This window comes from Vespa mandarinia, chromosome 8, assembly GCF_050613455.1.
Source record: "Vespa mandarinia isolate Hongniang chromosome 8, ASM5061345v1, whole genome shotgun sequence".
Classification (NCBI taxonomy): Eukaryota; Metazoa; Arthropoda; class Insecta; order Hymenoptera; family Vespidae; genus Vespa; species Vespa mandarinia.
In genome coordinates this window covers 890,845-901,109 of record NC_140817.1, presented here as the reverse complement: position 1 = coordinate 901,109, position 10,265 = coordinate 890,845, and the positions used below count along the sequence as shown (strand labels likewise).

General features: G+C 33.8%; 3 protein-coding genes and 1 long non-coding RNA gene across 27 annotated transcripts in view; 2 read left to right on the top strand and 2 right to left on the bottom strand.

Moving 5' to 3' along the window:
• Nucleotides 1–698: 698 nt before the first annotated feature.
• LOC118446426 (ATPase WRNIP1) lies at nt 699–2,950 on the bottom strand. Its single transcript, XM_085658942.1, has 4 exons — nt 2,135–2,950; nt 1,265–2,048; nt 981–1,183; nt 699–888 (listed from the first exon to the last, which is right to left on the bottom strand). The coding sequence occupies exons 1-3, from the start codon at nt 2,357–2,359 to the stop codon at nt 999–1,001; spliced, it is 1,194 nt and encodes a 397-aa protein (XP_085515068.1). The 5' UTR covers nt 2,360–2,950; the 3' UTR covers nt 699–888; nt 981–998.
• Nucleotides 2,951–3,355: 405 nt separating this feature from the next.
• On the top strand, nt 3,356–5,621 carry LOC146872807 (uncharacterized). The gene is made up of 2 exons (XM_035887261.2): nt 3,356–3,701; nt 3,761–5,621. Exon 2 carries the CDS (start codon nt 3,797–3,799, stop codon nt 5,423–5,425), a length of 1,629 nt encoding a protein of 542 aa, XP_035743154.2. The 5' UTR covers nt 3,356–3,701; nt 3,761–3,796; the 3' UTR covers nt 5,426–5,621.
• Nucleotides 5,622–5,721: 100 nt separating this feature from the next.
• Nucleotides 5,722–9,697, bottom strand: Eogt (EGF-domain O-GlcNAc transferase). Of its 3 annotated transcripts, none has more exons than XM_035887260.2 (11): nt 9,557–9,697; nt 8,399–8,598; nt 7,984–8,190; nt 7,760–7,908; nt 7,504–7,667; nt 7,223–7,343; nt 6,993–7,146; nt 6,707–6,907; nt 6,489–6,622; nt 6,291–6,393; nt 5,722–6,201 (listed from the first exon to the last, which is right to left on the bottom strand). In XM_035887260.2, the coding sequence occupies exons 2-11, from the start codon at nt 8,582–8,584 to the stop codon at nt 5,935–5,937; spliced, it is 1,686 nt and encodes a 561-aa protein (XP_035743153.1). In that variant the 5' UTR covers nt 8,585–8,598; nt 9,557–9,697; the 3' UTR covers nt 5,722–5,934. The 3 variants fall into 3 exon arrangements, with proteins under 3 accessions (XP_035743153.1, XP_085515065.1, XP_085515066.1); XM_085658939.1 differs by having other exon boundaries at nt 8,399–8,595; nt 9,557–9,688; XM_085658940.1 differs by lacking the exon at nt 9,557–9,697 and having other exon boundaries at nt 7,223–7,340; nt 8,399–8,803.
• Nucleotides 6,114–10,265, top strand: part of LOC118451093 (uncharacterized) — a 117,405-nt gene continuing 113,253 nt past the window's right edge. For 12 of the 22 annotated variants that reach the window (XR_014982467.1, XR_014982464.1, XR_014982465.1 and 9 more), the window contains exon 1: nt 6,517–6,657. This is a non-coding gene — a long non-coding RNA (uncharacterized LOC118451093). Of the gene's footprint in view, nt 6,227–6,516; nt 6,658–8,821; nt 8,945–10,265 lie in introns of those variants that run through there. The other 10 variants (XR_014982456.1, XR_014982454.1, XR_014982453.1 and 7 more) reach the window with 2 other exon arrangements.

Below are 10,265 nucleotides of genomic sequence, written 5' to 3'. Positions count from 1 at the left end.
TTCTCGAGATAAAGAGAGAGAGAGAGAGAGAGAGAGAGAGAGAGAGAGAGAGAGATGAGCGAGAAAGAGGGCGAGTCTAATAGACAGGAAAAGCTAGGGTACGCGTATTTAATTATAAAACATAATTGTGAGTCTTGAAAATTATTCGGGTGATTAGCCGACACTTCATAAGAGGATGCTTTTATCCTTTATCATGAAGGAAGGCACCGTAGCGTGCACACATCACTGATCTTTCTACTCCTACTGATATACCCTTCGTGTATTCGTTAAACAAAACAAAAAATAGATAATCGCGAAAAATTCGGCGTTACCAAGGTGTATATGCTTGATCGATTACGCTATTCTTACATACGAGGGTTGTTCTAAATTTTCCTTTGCGTTTCTATATATGTTACTTTAATTTTCCGTAATTATATATGTTATGTCGCTTACGTCAGTGTGAAATAACGTAATATATATTAATTGTAAGGTGTATTAATAAATACATTTAAATATGTAACATCTCGATATTTTCGACCGATCGATTCTCGAAACTGCCATCTGGTGTACAAAGGTACGATTAAACATCGAAAGTATTTTAACTAATCTTACGATGATAAATAGTTTTGCGCATGCGCCCTTGAGACTTCGATATGTACATACAATATTCATAATTACTTATATTATTAGCCCAGGCCGAAAGTCAATGGGAACTCAAAGAAGAGAAAATAAATTTTATTTTTATAATATAGAAAATGTAGAAATTTTATAATGTAGAAAAATTAACGTAGTACACAAAAATGATCATGGTTGATCTTTGTGGAATAAATTAACCTCTTTGATGCAGATTCTTTGACAGATGATTACTATTAGTTTCTTGTATCCTTAATAAATTATACTTATGCGATCCTATAAAAAATAATTTAAACATGATACAATAATTATCATAGCAAATGTGTAGTTAAAAAATGGAAGATTATAATTTTATCATTGATACTTTCTTTCTACTTCTTAATGTGTTACGGAATATATGGCTGTGGTTGTTCTTTGGTATCATTAATAACTTTTTGAGCTGCCTTCAGGGCATTATAAATCAGACGAGATTTTGGTGCTTTGGTTAAATAAATTACGCATTGTGCTAACAGAACATCGCTTTCAGGCATACCAATCATTTGACAAGCATTCAGTGTATGAACAGCTAAATCTAATGAAGAATTATTTTCATTATTCTATATATTACAATATGTATTATGATAATAAGTATTACAATTTATCGACATATTACCTAAAGCATCTGGATCAGCTAGACCAATATCTTCGCCTGATATTCTGATTAAACGTCTAGCAATATCCACAGGATCTTCTTTAGCAGCCATTATTCTGGCTAACCAATATAAAGAAGCATTTGGCTTGCCTGCACAAATTGATTTGTGCAAAGCAGAATATAAATGATACGTCTGTTCATTTTTATTGTTTGCTTCCATGTACATACTTATTAAACCTTGTTTAATATCTTCAAGACTTATAACGGATGTTTTATCATATGATAAATTTTTTGCACAAATTGCAAATTCTAAACCACTTAATGCAGTTCGTGCATCTCCATCACATACTTCAGCTAACCATTCCAATGTGTCACTATGAATTATAAATTTTGAAGCATTGTCAGAATTCTGGGAATTATGGATTCTACCATCCATGGAATGTATGCTTTTCTTAAGTATTTCAATGATGTCTTTGGGTGATAATTTACTTAATGAAAATATACGGCAACGACTTAGCAATGCTGAATTCAAACTGTACGAAGGATTTTCTATTGTTGCTCCAATGAGAATAAATGTCCCAGCTTCTACGTGTGGTAAGAATATATCTTGTTGTAGTTTATTGAAACGGTGGATGTTATCCATAAAGACAATTGTTCTATGACCAAATTTCAATGAACTTTTTGCCTTTTCTACAGCTGTTTTAACTTCTCCAATGCCACACGTTGTTGCAGCTAATTTTACAATATGCGTTTTATCTTGGAACTTTTCTTTGGTTAATTGTATTATAATATTGACTAAAGATTTCTGAAAAATATTATATCAGGTTTATTTTTAAGGTAGAAATCAAAATGTATTATTTAAGAATTTGATCCTTCAGAGAGTCAAAGTACCTTACCACAGCCTGGTGGTCCCCACAATATCATACTAGGAATTTCTCCTATTTCCAAAAAGCTACGTAATATTGTATTAGGTCCGATCACATGTTTTTGACCCATGTAAGAAGTAAAATTCATAGGCTTCATTCTTTCGACTAATGAAACATTATCTTTAACAGGTATTTCATTTTGTTTGGATCTTTGTGATTTTTCCAATGATACGTAATTTTTTTTCGACATAATGTTGACTTATTTTTTAAATACTTCACTTGTATTAAAATAATGTATTTTTTGAGAGAATGAAATTCTAATTGAAAATTGTATTCAATGTTTAAACATTATCACGTAATTGATTTTATTCAACAACATTTCGTATCTTTATATCACTTTTTAAAATACACATAAACATTTACATATCACCATTATCGTACGTCAATACTATTTTTTAGAAACATTATCTACACTATGCGCCCATTTCATTGGTGTATAAGATTATGTATCTCACTCATTCATAACCTAAAAGTCGAGTTAGTACATAACAGAAATTTTTGCACATAATAAAAATAGCAATAGATCTGATAAAAGCAAGAAAAACCATATGCCAGATTATAAACTTCTCCGAAGATCAATTTGAAAAGCTTTTATTAATTGAATAAAATTTATTTTTTCCGTTTTTAATTCAATTTATACAAATGATAAAATCTATTTGATCAGCCATTACCCCGATACTTTTTGCAGTGACTGTACTCTCATATACTGTTAGTACTACTATCATTTAAAAATCAAAAGAAAATCAAAGAAAATCTAAATCTTTAATCTTTAGAGAGAAGAAATTTGTCTATTCTTATCAAAAGCTTTTTTTTATTGAATATCAATCTAAATAGTTATTAATAATTGTGTAAACATCATTTGGAATATATAATAATAATAAAGCAATTAGAGTTTCTGAGTATTTCAAAGTTTAATTAAAATTGGATAGAAAAGATTTTTGAAACGTCTTAAAGTTAATTAAAAGACCGAAAATGTTGATATTACACAAGGATAATTATCTCGATATCAAAATTATTTTCAGTCCTTTTAACGTTTAAACGAATGTACTATTGTTTAAATATTAGTATAATACTCCGCGTATATTAAAGATTGTTTAAATAATTGGAAAGTTAATGAAAGGTATTAATTTATAAGCTTTCACGTTTAGAAAGAGAGAGTGTCGATGTTTACTCTTCGAAATAAAAAAGAAAATTAACTCATTAAAGTATCAATTTGTTAATATTGACCATTTAAAAAGAGAGTGTTTTGTGAAAAGTTATCGTTTCATTTGAAAAGTCATTTTGTTCATCTTTAAAACGATGTAATTGTTCATCGAAATCGACGAAAAATTACATCTTGATTCGTTGCCGACGTAAATCATTATAATATTAAGGGCGTTGAATAGCCTTGATGCCACTATCGCCACCATGCGTTTAGTAATGGAAATACATGTGTGTTTATGCACCATATCATTGAATTATTCTATACGTTTTCTCTCAATTTCGTTTAATGTCATGCTGCCCAGGAGAATCAAAGAATTTCATCGAAAATTGTAAGTTCGTATTTTTAACATTACCTTTTATATAATCTATATATGCTGAACTTCTTTAGAAATTTGGGTACAAAGAAATCAATGATTTTATAAACATGGAGTCTTCGCGAGATAAGGAGCGCTACCGGTTGGAACAAGAAGCGTTTGTTTCAAATCATGGAGGGACAACGTCACAAGAGGTTGTTCACGTTATTTTACCAAATGTATGCGGTGTTCTTTTAACAATAACTACTTTAGGGCTTTATGGAAAATATTTACATAAAAATGTGAAAATTGTCATAGAATTCGTGTTAACCGTTGTTCCATGCATTTTGTGTTGTACCATATTATCAGAATACGTTAGCAACGTATGCGTTTTAATGATCGTTCTTTCTTTCATAAATATTATGTTAATGAGAATCAAAGTACATGCACTGACTAGTTGTATATTAAGGCCGATAAGAGGGAAAAGGCCATTTGTAACAAATTTCCGAGCACTTTCCAATATCATTACAGTAATATGTATATTAGCCGTAGACTTTCGTATATTTCCACGAAAGTTTGCCAAAACTGAAGTATTTGGTTATAGTTTAATGGATACCGGTGTTGGTATATTTATATTAGCTAATGCTTTAGTTGCACCAGAGGCTAGAGATTTTGGTAGTCAACCCAAAGAAGGTTTCTTTGGTACATTGTCAAGGAATTTGAAAAGTCCTTTAAAGAGTTCCATACCGTTATTATTGTTAGGCTTTGGAAGATTTTTAGCAATAGAATTTTTAGGTTATCAAAGACATACTACCGAATATGGAGTTCATTGGAATTTCTTTATAACATTGGCATTTGTCAAATTATTTACTAGAACGATAACAAGTACGATAAGTTCAAGGTATTCTTTACTTTCTGGTATATGGATTTTGGCTATGCACGAGTATATCTTAACTAATAATGGTTTGAAGGAATGGATTTTAAGCAACGAACCAAGAATTAATTTTATCAGTGCGAATAGAGAAGGTCTTATGTCTATACCGGGTTATGTAGGATTATATCTCGTTGGTGTTGCAGTTGGTAGATTGATACACTCCACTTATTTAAATTTAAATTCAGGTATTACTTTACACCCGAGAAAAAATATTCACATTAAAATCTTTGGATATGATTTAGATGCAAGTTACAATGAATCAATGATACTATGCGTAAAATTATCATTGATAGCAGCCCAGGCATGTGCGGCAACATTATTTTGCGATAAATACTTTGGGATATCAAGAAGATTGGCCAACGCGGGTTATTGTGCATGGATACTTACATTAAGCACTATGATGCTTACACTCTTATTACTTATTGAAGTAGTAACAGATATATTAATTTATGCAACATCGGATTATAAAAGCATTGATAATAAAAATGACAAGGTAATAGAAAAAATGGGCGAAGTAAAACATAAGAGACATAAAGCTGGTTTTAAAACTAGACGAGAAAATAAGCACGATATGAAGCAAGATAGTTTGCAGGATTTACCTGTCGATAGTCCGATTAAAAGAACTTTAGAAATTTTCGAGGCTGTTAATTACAATGGACTTGTTTTTTTCTTGTCGTGTAACATGTTAACAGGTCTTATTAATTTACTTATATCAACGTTATACGCTGGAAAAACTGTAGCTCTTCAGATAATAATCGCATACACGGCTGTAAATATACTTTTCATTTTAATATTATACAGATGGCAAGTGCAACTCAAACTGTAAAATGTACAAAATTATTAATCAGATGAAATTTGTTTACGATATCTGTTATACGATGAAAGAGAAGATGTATGCCGTGTCAATGCTCAATAATATCATAGAAAATGATATCCTCCATAACCTAATAGCAGAAAATTTACTTCTGTAATATATATATATATATATATATATATATATATATATATATATATATATATATATATATATATATATATATTTAATTACAATCAATGACTCGACTCTGTAATTAATAAATCAGTTGAAGAAAATGATCACTGCCACGTGCCATTGCACAGACATATCGAGAAACGTCTCATATTTATTTCTTTTTTATCAAAACAAATATGTATGTACATCGGTATAAAAAATAAGTAAAATAGTTTTAACTGGTAACGAAGCGTTTCCTCTGTGTATTTGTAATTACAGTGTTCGACGACGATATACCCGTTGTTTAGTTTTTTTTCTTTTTCTTTTTTTTTTTTTTCATTAAGAAATTTATCTTCCTAAATTCGTCATAATTCGTCCTTAGATTGGGTATAACGTTTATGTTGTACTTTAGACACTCTCTCCTCCTCCGACGTTTCGAGTACTTTATTATCTTTCTTCTTCGTTTTACTATGTATTTTTTCTTTTTGAATCATATTGTTACTTAAGAAATCTTTGAAAGCATTATGATGTTTCACGTGTGTACTAGCCAGAGAAACAATACGTAGGAACTCTTTAACCTCAAAATGATAATTCGTAAATTTGGCATGAGCACCACCGTCGGGATGTGTACCCTGTGTGATGGGATGAAAATTTTAGGTTAGTTGTTGTTATTAACTTCTCTTATATTAACAAGTAAACAAAGAATATTTCAATCACTCACAGGATCTTGTTGAATTAATTTAGAATTGTCTTCCCACGTAAAATATTTAACACCTCGTAATCTCGCAAGATCTTTGTAACAGCTGGGATCCTCGCAATTGTATCTATAGAAAAAATATTGAAAGAACATTAAAGATAACGGTATGTGTCGATAATTCTCGAATGTGTTGATTTCTCGATACATCTCGATAGTTCTCACATCTCAAAAACGGCAGCCCAGTCAGGTAGAAACAATAGATGAGTTAATCCTGCTCCGTGTATACCGATGAATATATCGGTATTTCTTGTGATTTGAAGTTGTTTTTTAAAGGATACTTTCTTATTATAAACCACCTAAATAGAGAAGTTTTATAAATTCGACCGTAAGGGTACGTAGATTCTCTATTTTCTTTTACATAGGTTAGAATCTGTCCATACCTTTCGAACTTCGTATTCTTTGTTTTCTTTCAAAGCTTGTACCAATTCTTCCTCGTTTAATATTTTCCTATATTGAGTATCTCTGCTGAGTAGGGTTACACGTATTTTCTCATTTTTTCTTTGGAGCAGAGGTATTTTGAGTCTGTGTAATACGTGATCTCCAAAAGCTTTAAACAAACCACTCTTCTCGCAGCCATAAATCTGAAAAACGATAGGATGTGTCGTTAATAGCGTTTGATATTATTGCTCGAATGAAGAAAAAAAAAAAATATAGTAATAGACGTACGAGAGGCGTGTTATAATAAAGTCCAAATATCATTCGCGGTAGTAATGGAAATACGAGATTCCGGAAGCAAACTGTTTCACCGCGGAACGTTTTTAGATCCCACAGTGGATTGCTCGTGAAAGCTTCGAACGTATCTTGAAAGGCCGATCGATAACTGAAAATAAAACGAACGGGACATATTATAGTTTCTCTAGAACTCGTGGTTTTTGTTTTATGCCGATGCCAATTACCTGTAACTTTCCCAAATCATTATATGATTGTCCGTACTGAAGGCGGTTGGATGCGAAAGATTGACGTGCAACGAGGCGTACAGATTGAAGAAGTCGCAAAAATGATGATACATGTTTACTACTAAAACAATTTGTCTTTCGTAAAACGTTAATTAAAAAAAAAAAAAAAAAAAAAAGAAGATGAAAAGGGAGAGAAGAAAAATGAAAGGGAGAGAAAGCAAAATTTGAAAACGTTCAAAATTCTTATAATAGAAATTCGTATGATATATTGATTCGCTTACTGGCATCTATTTTCATTATGTAGGTAGGTTTTTCTATAACGATATCGCAATCGCCTTCAACGATCGGACGCCGATGAAATCTACGAAAATTTCGTAACTCCGGTCCCCAGGATTGTAGCGGGCTAATATGATCCGCGTGTTCTTGTAGCTTCCTTTCGTTCAGCCTAAATTTGACAGAACGATGTTTTGCCGTTCCTGTTAAATGTTTCGTTAAATCAAATGAATTACTTTTAGAAACGCCTAAACGTTCCCTTACGTGCAATAACCACCGATTTGGCCTTCCTTCAAAACATCCATTTTATATCTTATAGGTTCCTTTCTGTATAGAAGATCCGTGAAATTTAATAATACGTTCCTAGCTCGACAGAATCTCATATGTTCGGAGCATTCCAACGACGTGTCGTCCTTCGAAAAACAATACGATCGATATTTTCTTCGGAAGAAAATATTTGTACAAATTTTATAAATGAAAGTACTTACGGCAAAAAGAGGCTCGCACATCATAATCATTTCTCTTCTTTGATCTCGTACATAGCCAAAATCTCCTTGTGCATAGAACGTGTCTAATTGCGCTTTTTTCGTCGCGACCCATCCTTTGTGATCACCCGGACAGTGGGGAACGGAAAAGGAATTTTCTTCTTTACATTCGATCTCGTAACCCCAGCATGCTTTGGCATTAAAACTGTCCTGTGACGAAAAGTTTCAAATATTTCTCTATATTTAATACACTTGCATACGCGCGAAATTTCGAAAAGTAAAACGTTGCCGAAATGGGGCCGAAGTTGCAAGAAATAATGATCTAAATGTAGCGAGATAGTAAACGAAGTGTGAAAAGAAAAGAAAAAACGAAAATAATGAAAAAGAAAAAATAAAATAGGAAAAAAAAAACGCTTACCTTATACGGACAGGATGTATCGTTTCGGCACTTTTCGGCCACCGTGGGAAAAGAATGAAAGTAGTACCTCATATGACTCGCCGGCAAATTAATGTCCGTATAATTGGCGTTTGTAAGAGCGACGAGAAAAAGAAGAATGATTGAATTCATCGAGGATGAAAATAGTAGTAACGTTGTTGGCGTCATCGTGGCACGTACTGCTGTAAGCAAGAAGGAAATCCTTCTCCAAGAGATCTTTTCTACTACTGCCGTCTTTGCACGAAGCCGCGCGGTGTGAATGAAAAAGGAAGCCACCTGTGTAAGTGGGTGTACGACGAGCTCACCCACGGTGTTCACTCACTACAAACACACCTATGTACGCAACGCACGTGCGCGCGCGCGCGCATTCACGCCGCATGCACGCACGACGATGACGGCGACGACGACGACGACGACGACGACGACAACGACGACAACGACGACAATGACGACAACGACAACGACAACGACGAGGAAGAAGAAGAAGACGCGTTGAGATTTCTAACGGCCAGCGAAGAAAGACAAAAGGTGCGGGCTTACATCATTCGTTACAGAATACGATACTGGTTATCCTTGAAAATTTCTCGAGAGGAAGGCATACAGAAGGAGGAAGCCTTTTCCTTTTATTTTCGAACAAGTGTATCTCGTCGACTAACGTTACCGTATTTCTCTCTCTCTCTCTCTCTCTCTCTCTCTCTCTCTCTCTCTCTCTCTCTCTCTCACGTGCTCGATCGATAACGTAGAACGAGGATGCGACAAGTGTACATACACGAGAATATCGTCACTCTTCGATCGTCGAAAAATAAGTGGAGATCGCGTATTGAATTTTAACTAACTCGTTCGAATAAATCCTTCTCGGTCACGAACCGATCGGCTTTTACAATCGCGACAAGAGACGCTTCGTTGCAATTTGATTGTTCTCGCCTTGTGTACGATCAGCTGTCTAGTAGAGTTTTCCCCATCACGAATATGGCACCTTGCACATTGCACCTTCCGATCGATTCGAAATAAATCTTTTTATACGACTTATTTCTTCTCGATTTTTTCGTTAGGTCTCAACACAAAGATTCATTAATTTTTATACGTGTTATTCTATCGTTAGATCACTAAGAATATTTTTCGTAACAAGGAGATTCTCACTTTTCCGTTGAAACTTCGTTTGAATCGTCGATCCGTGACAAGACTCTCTTTGTGTTTCCAGATGAGAAACCTGCTCCTCTCAAGGGGTCGCGATCCCTTTCTAAAACCTATAAAGATCCCTCTGTGAGGTTCACATCGGTCTTTCTTGAAAGTTATCTTTTCATCGTAATGCGGTATTCGGCTCGACCGTAGACGATAACGTAGAAATCTAGAATGAAAAAAATCATTGAAACGTCGGTAATATTTCTCTTGTCGATACGTCGGTAATGTAGAATTCGCGCAGGAAGGATATCGATGGTTGATAATAGGATTTCTGGCGGGAAATTAACTTTGTCTCTTCATAAGGATCATCGAAAGAGGGTAGCAACTTGATGATACTACGAATGTATTTCGTCTTATCTCTTTTTACAAATAGATAATATTCGTTGTTATTTCGTTAGCTGCGTTAGACGAGATTTATCAGGTTCGTAAAACTAATCCGTGGGCTCGTTTGAAATGATTTTTCGTAAAAAAAAAAAAAAAATCATACTTTACATATACTTAGCCAACGTGCTTTACCGGTTTTACGTGTCCCTTCCTTTAACGGAAGACGCTCTCGTGGAAGAGAATTTGCGCGTATGGAAATTCAATAGGGGGCATGGGAGAAACGAGGTAGTCGGTAAGGAATCATCCTGCCACACGGTGGCTATTGTCTAACGTCAATATCGAG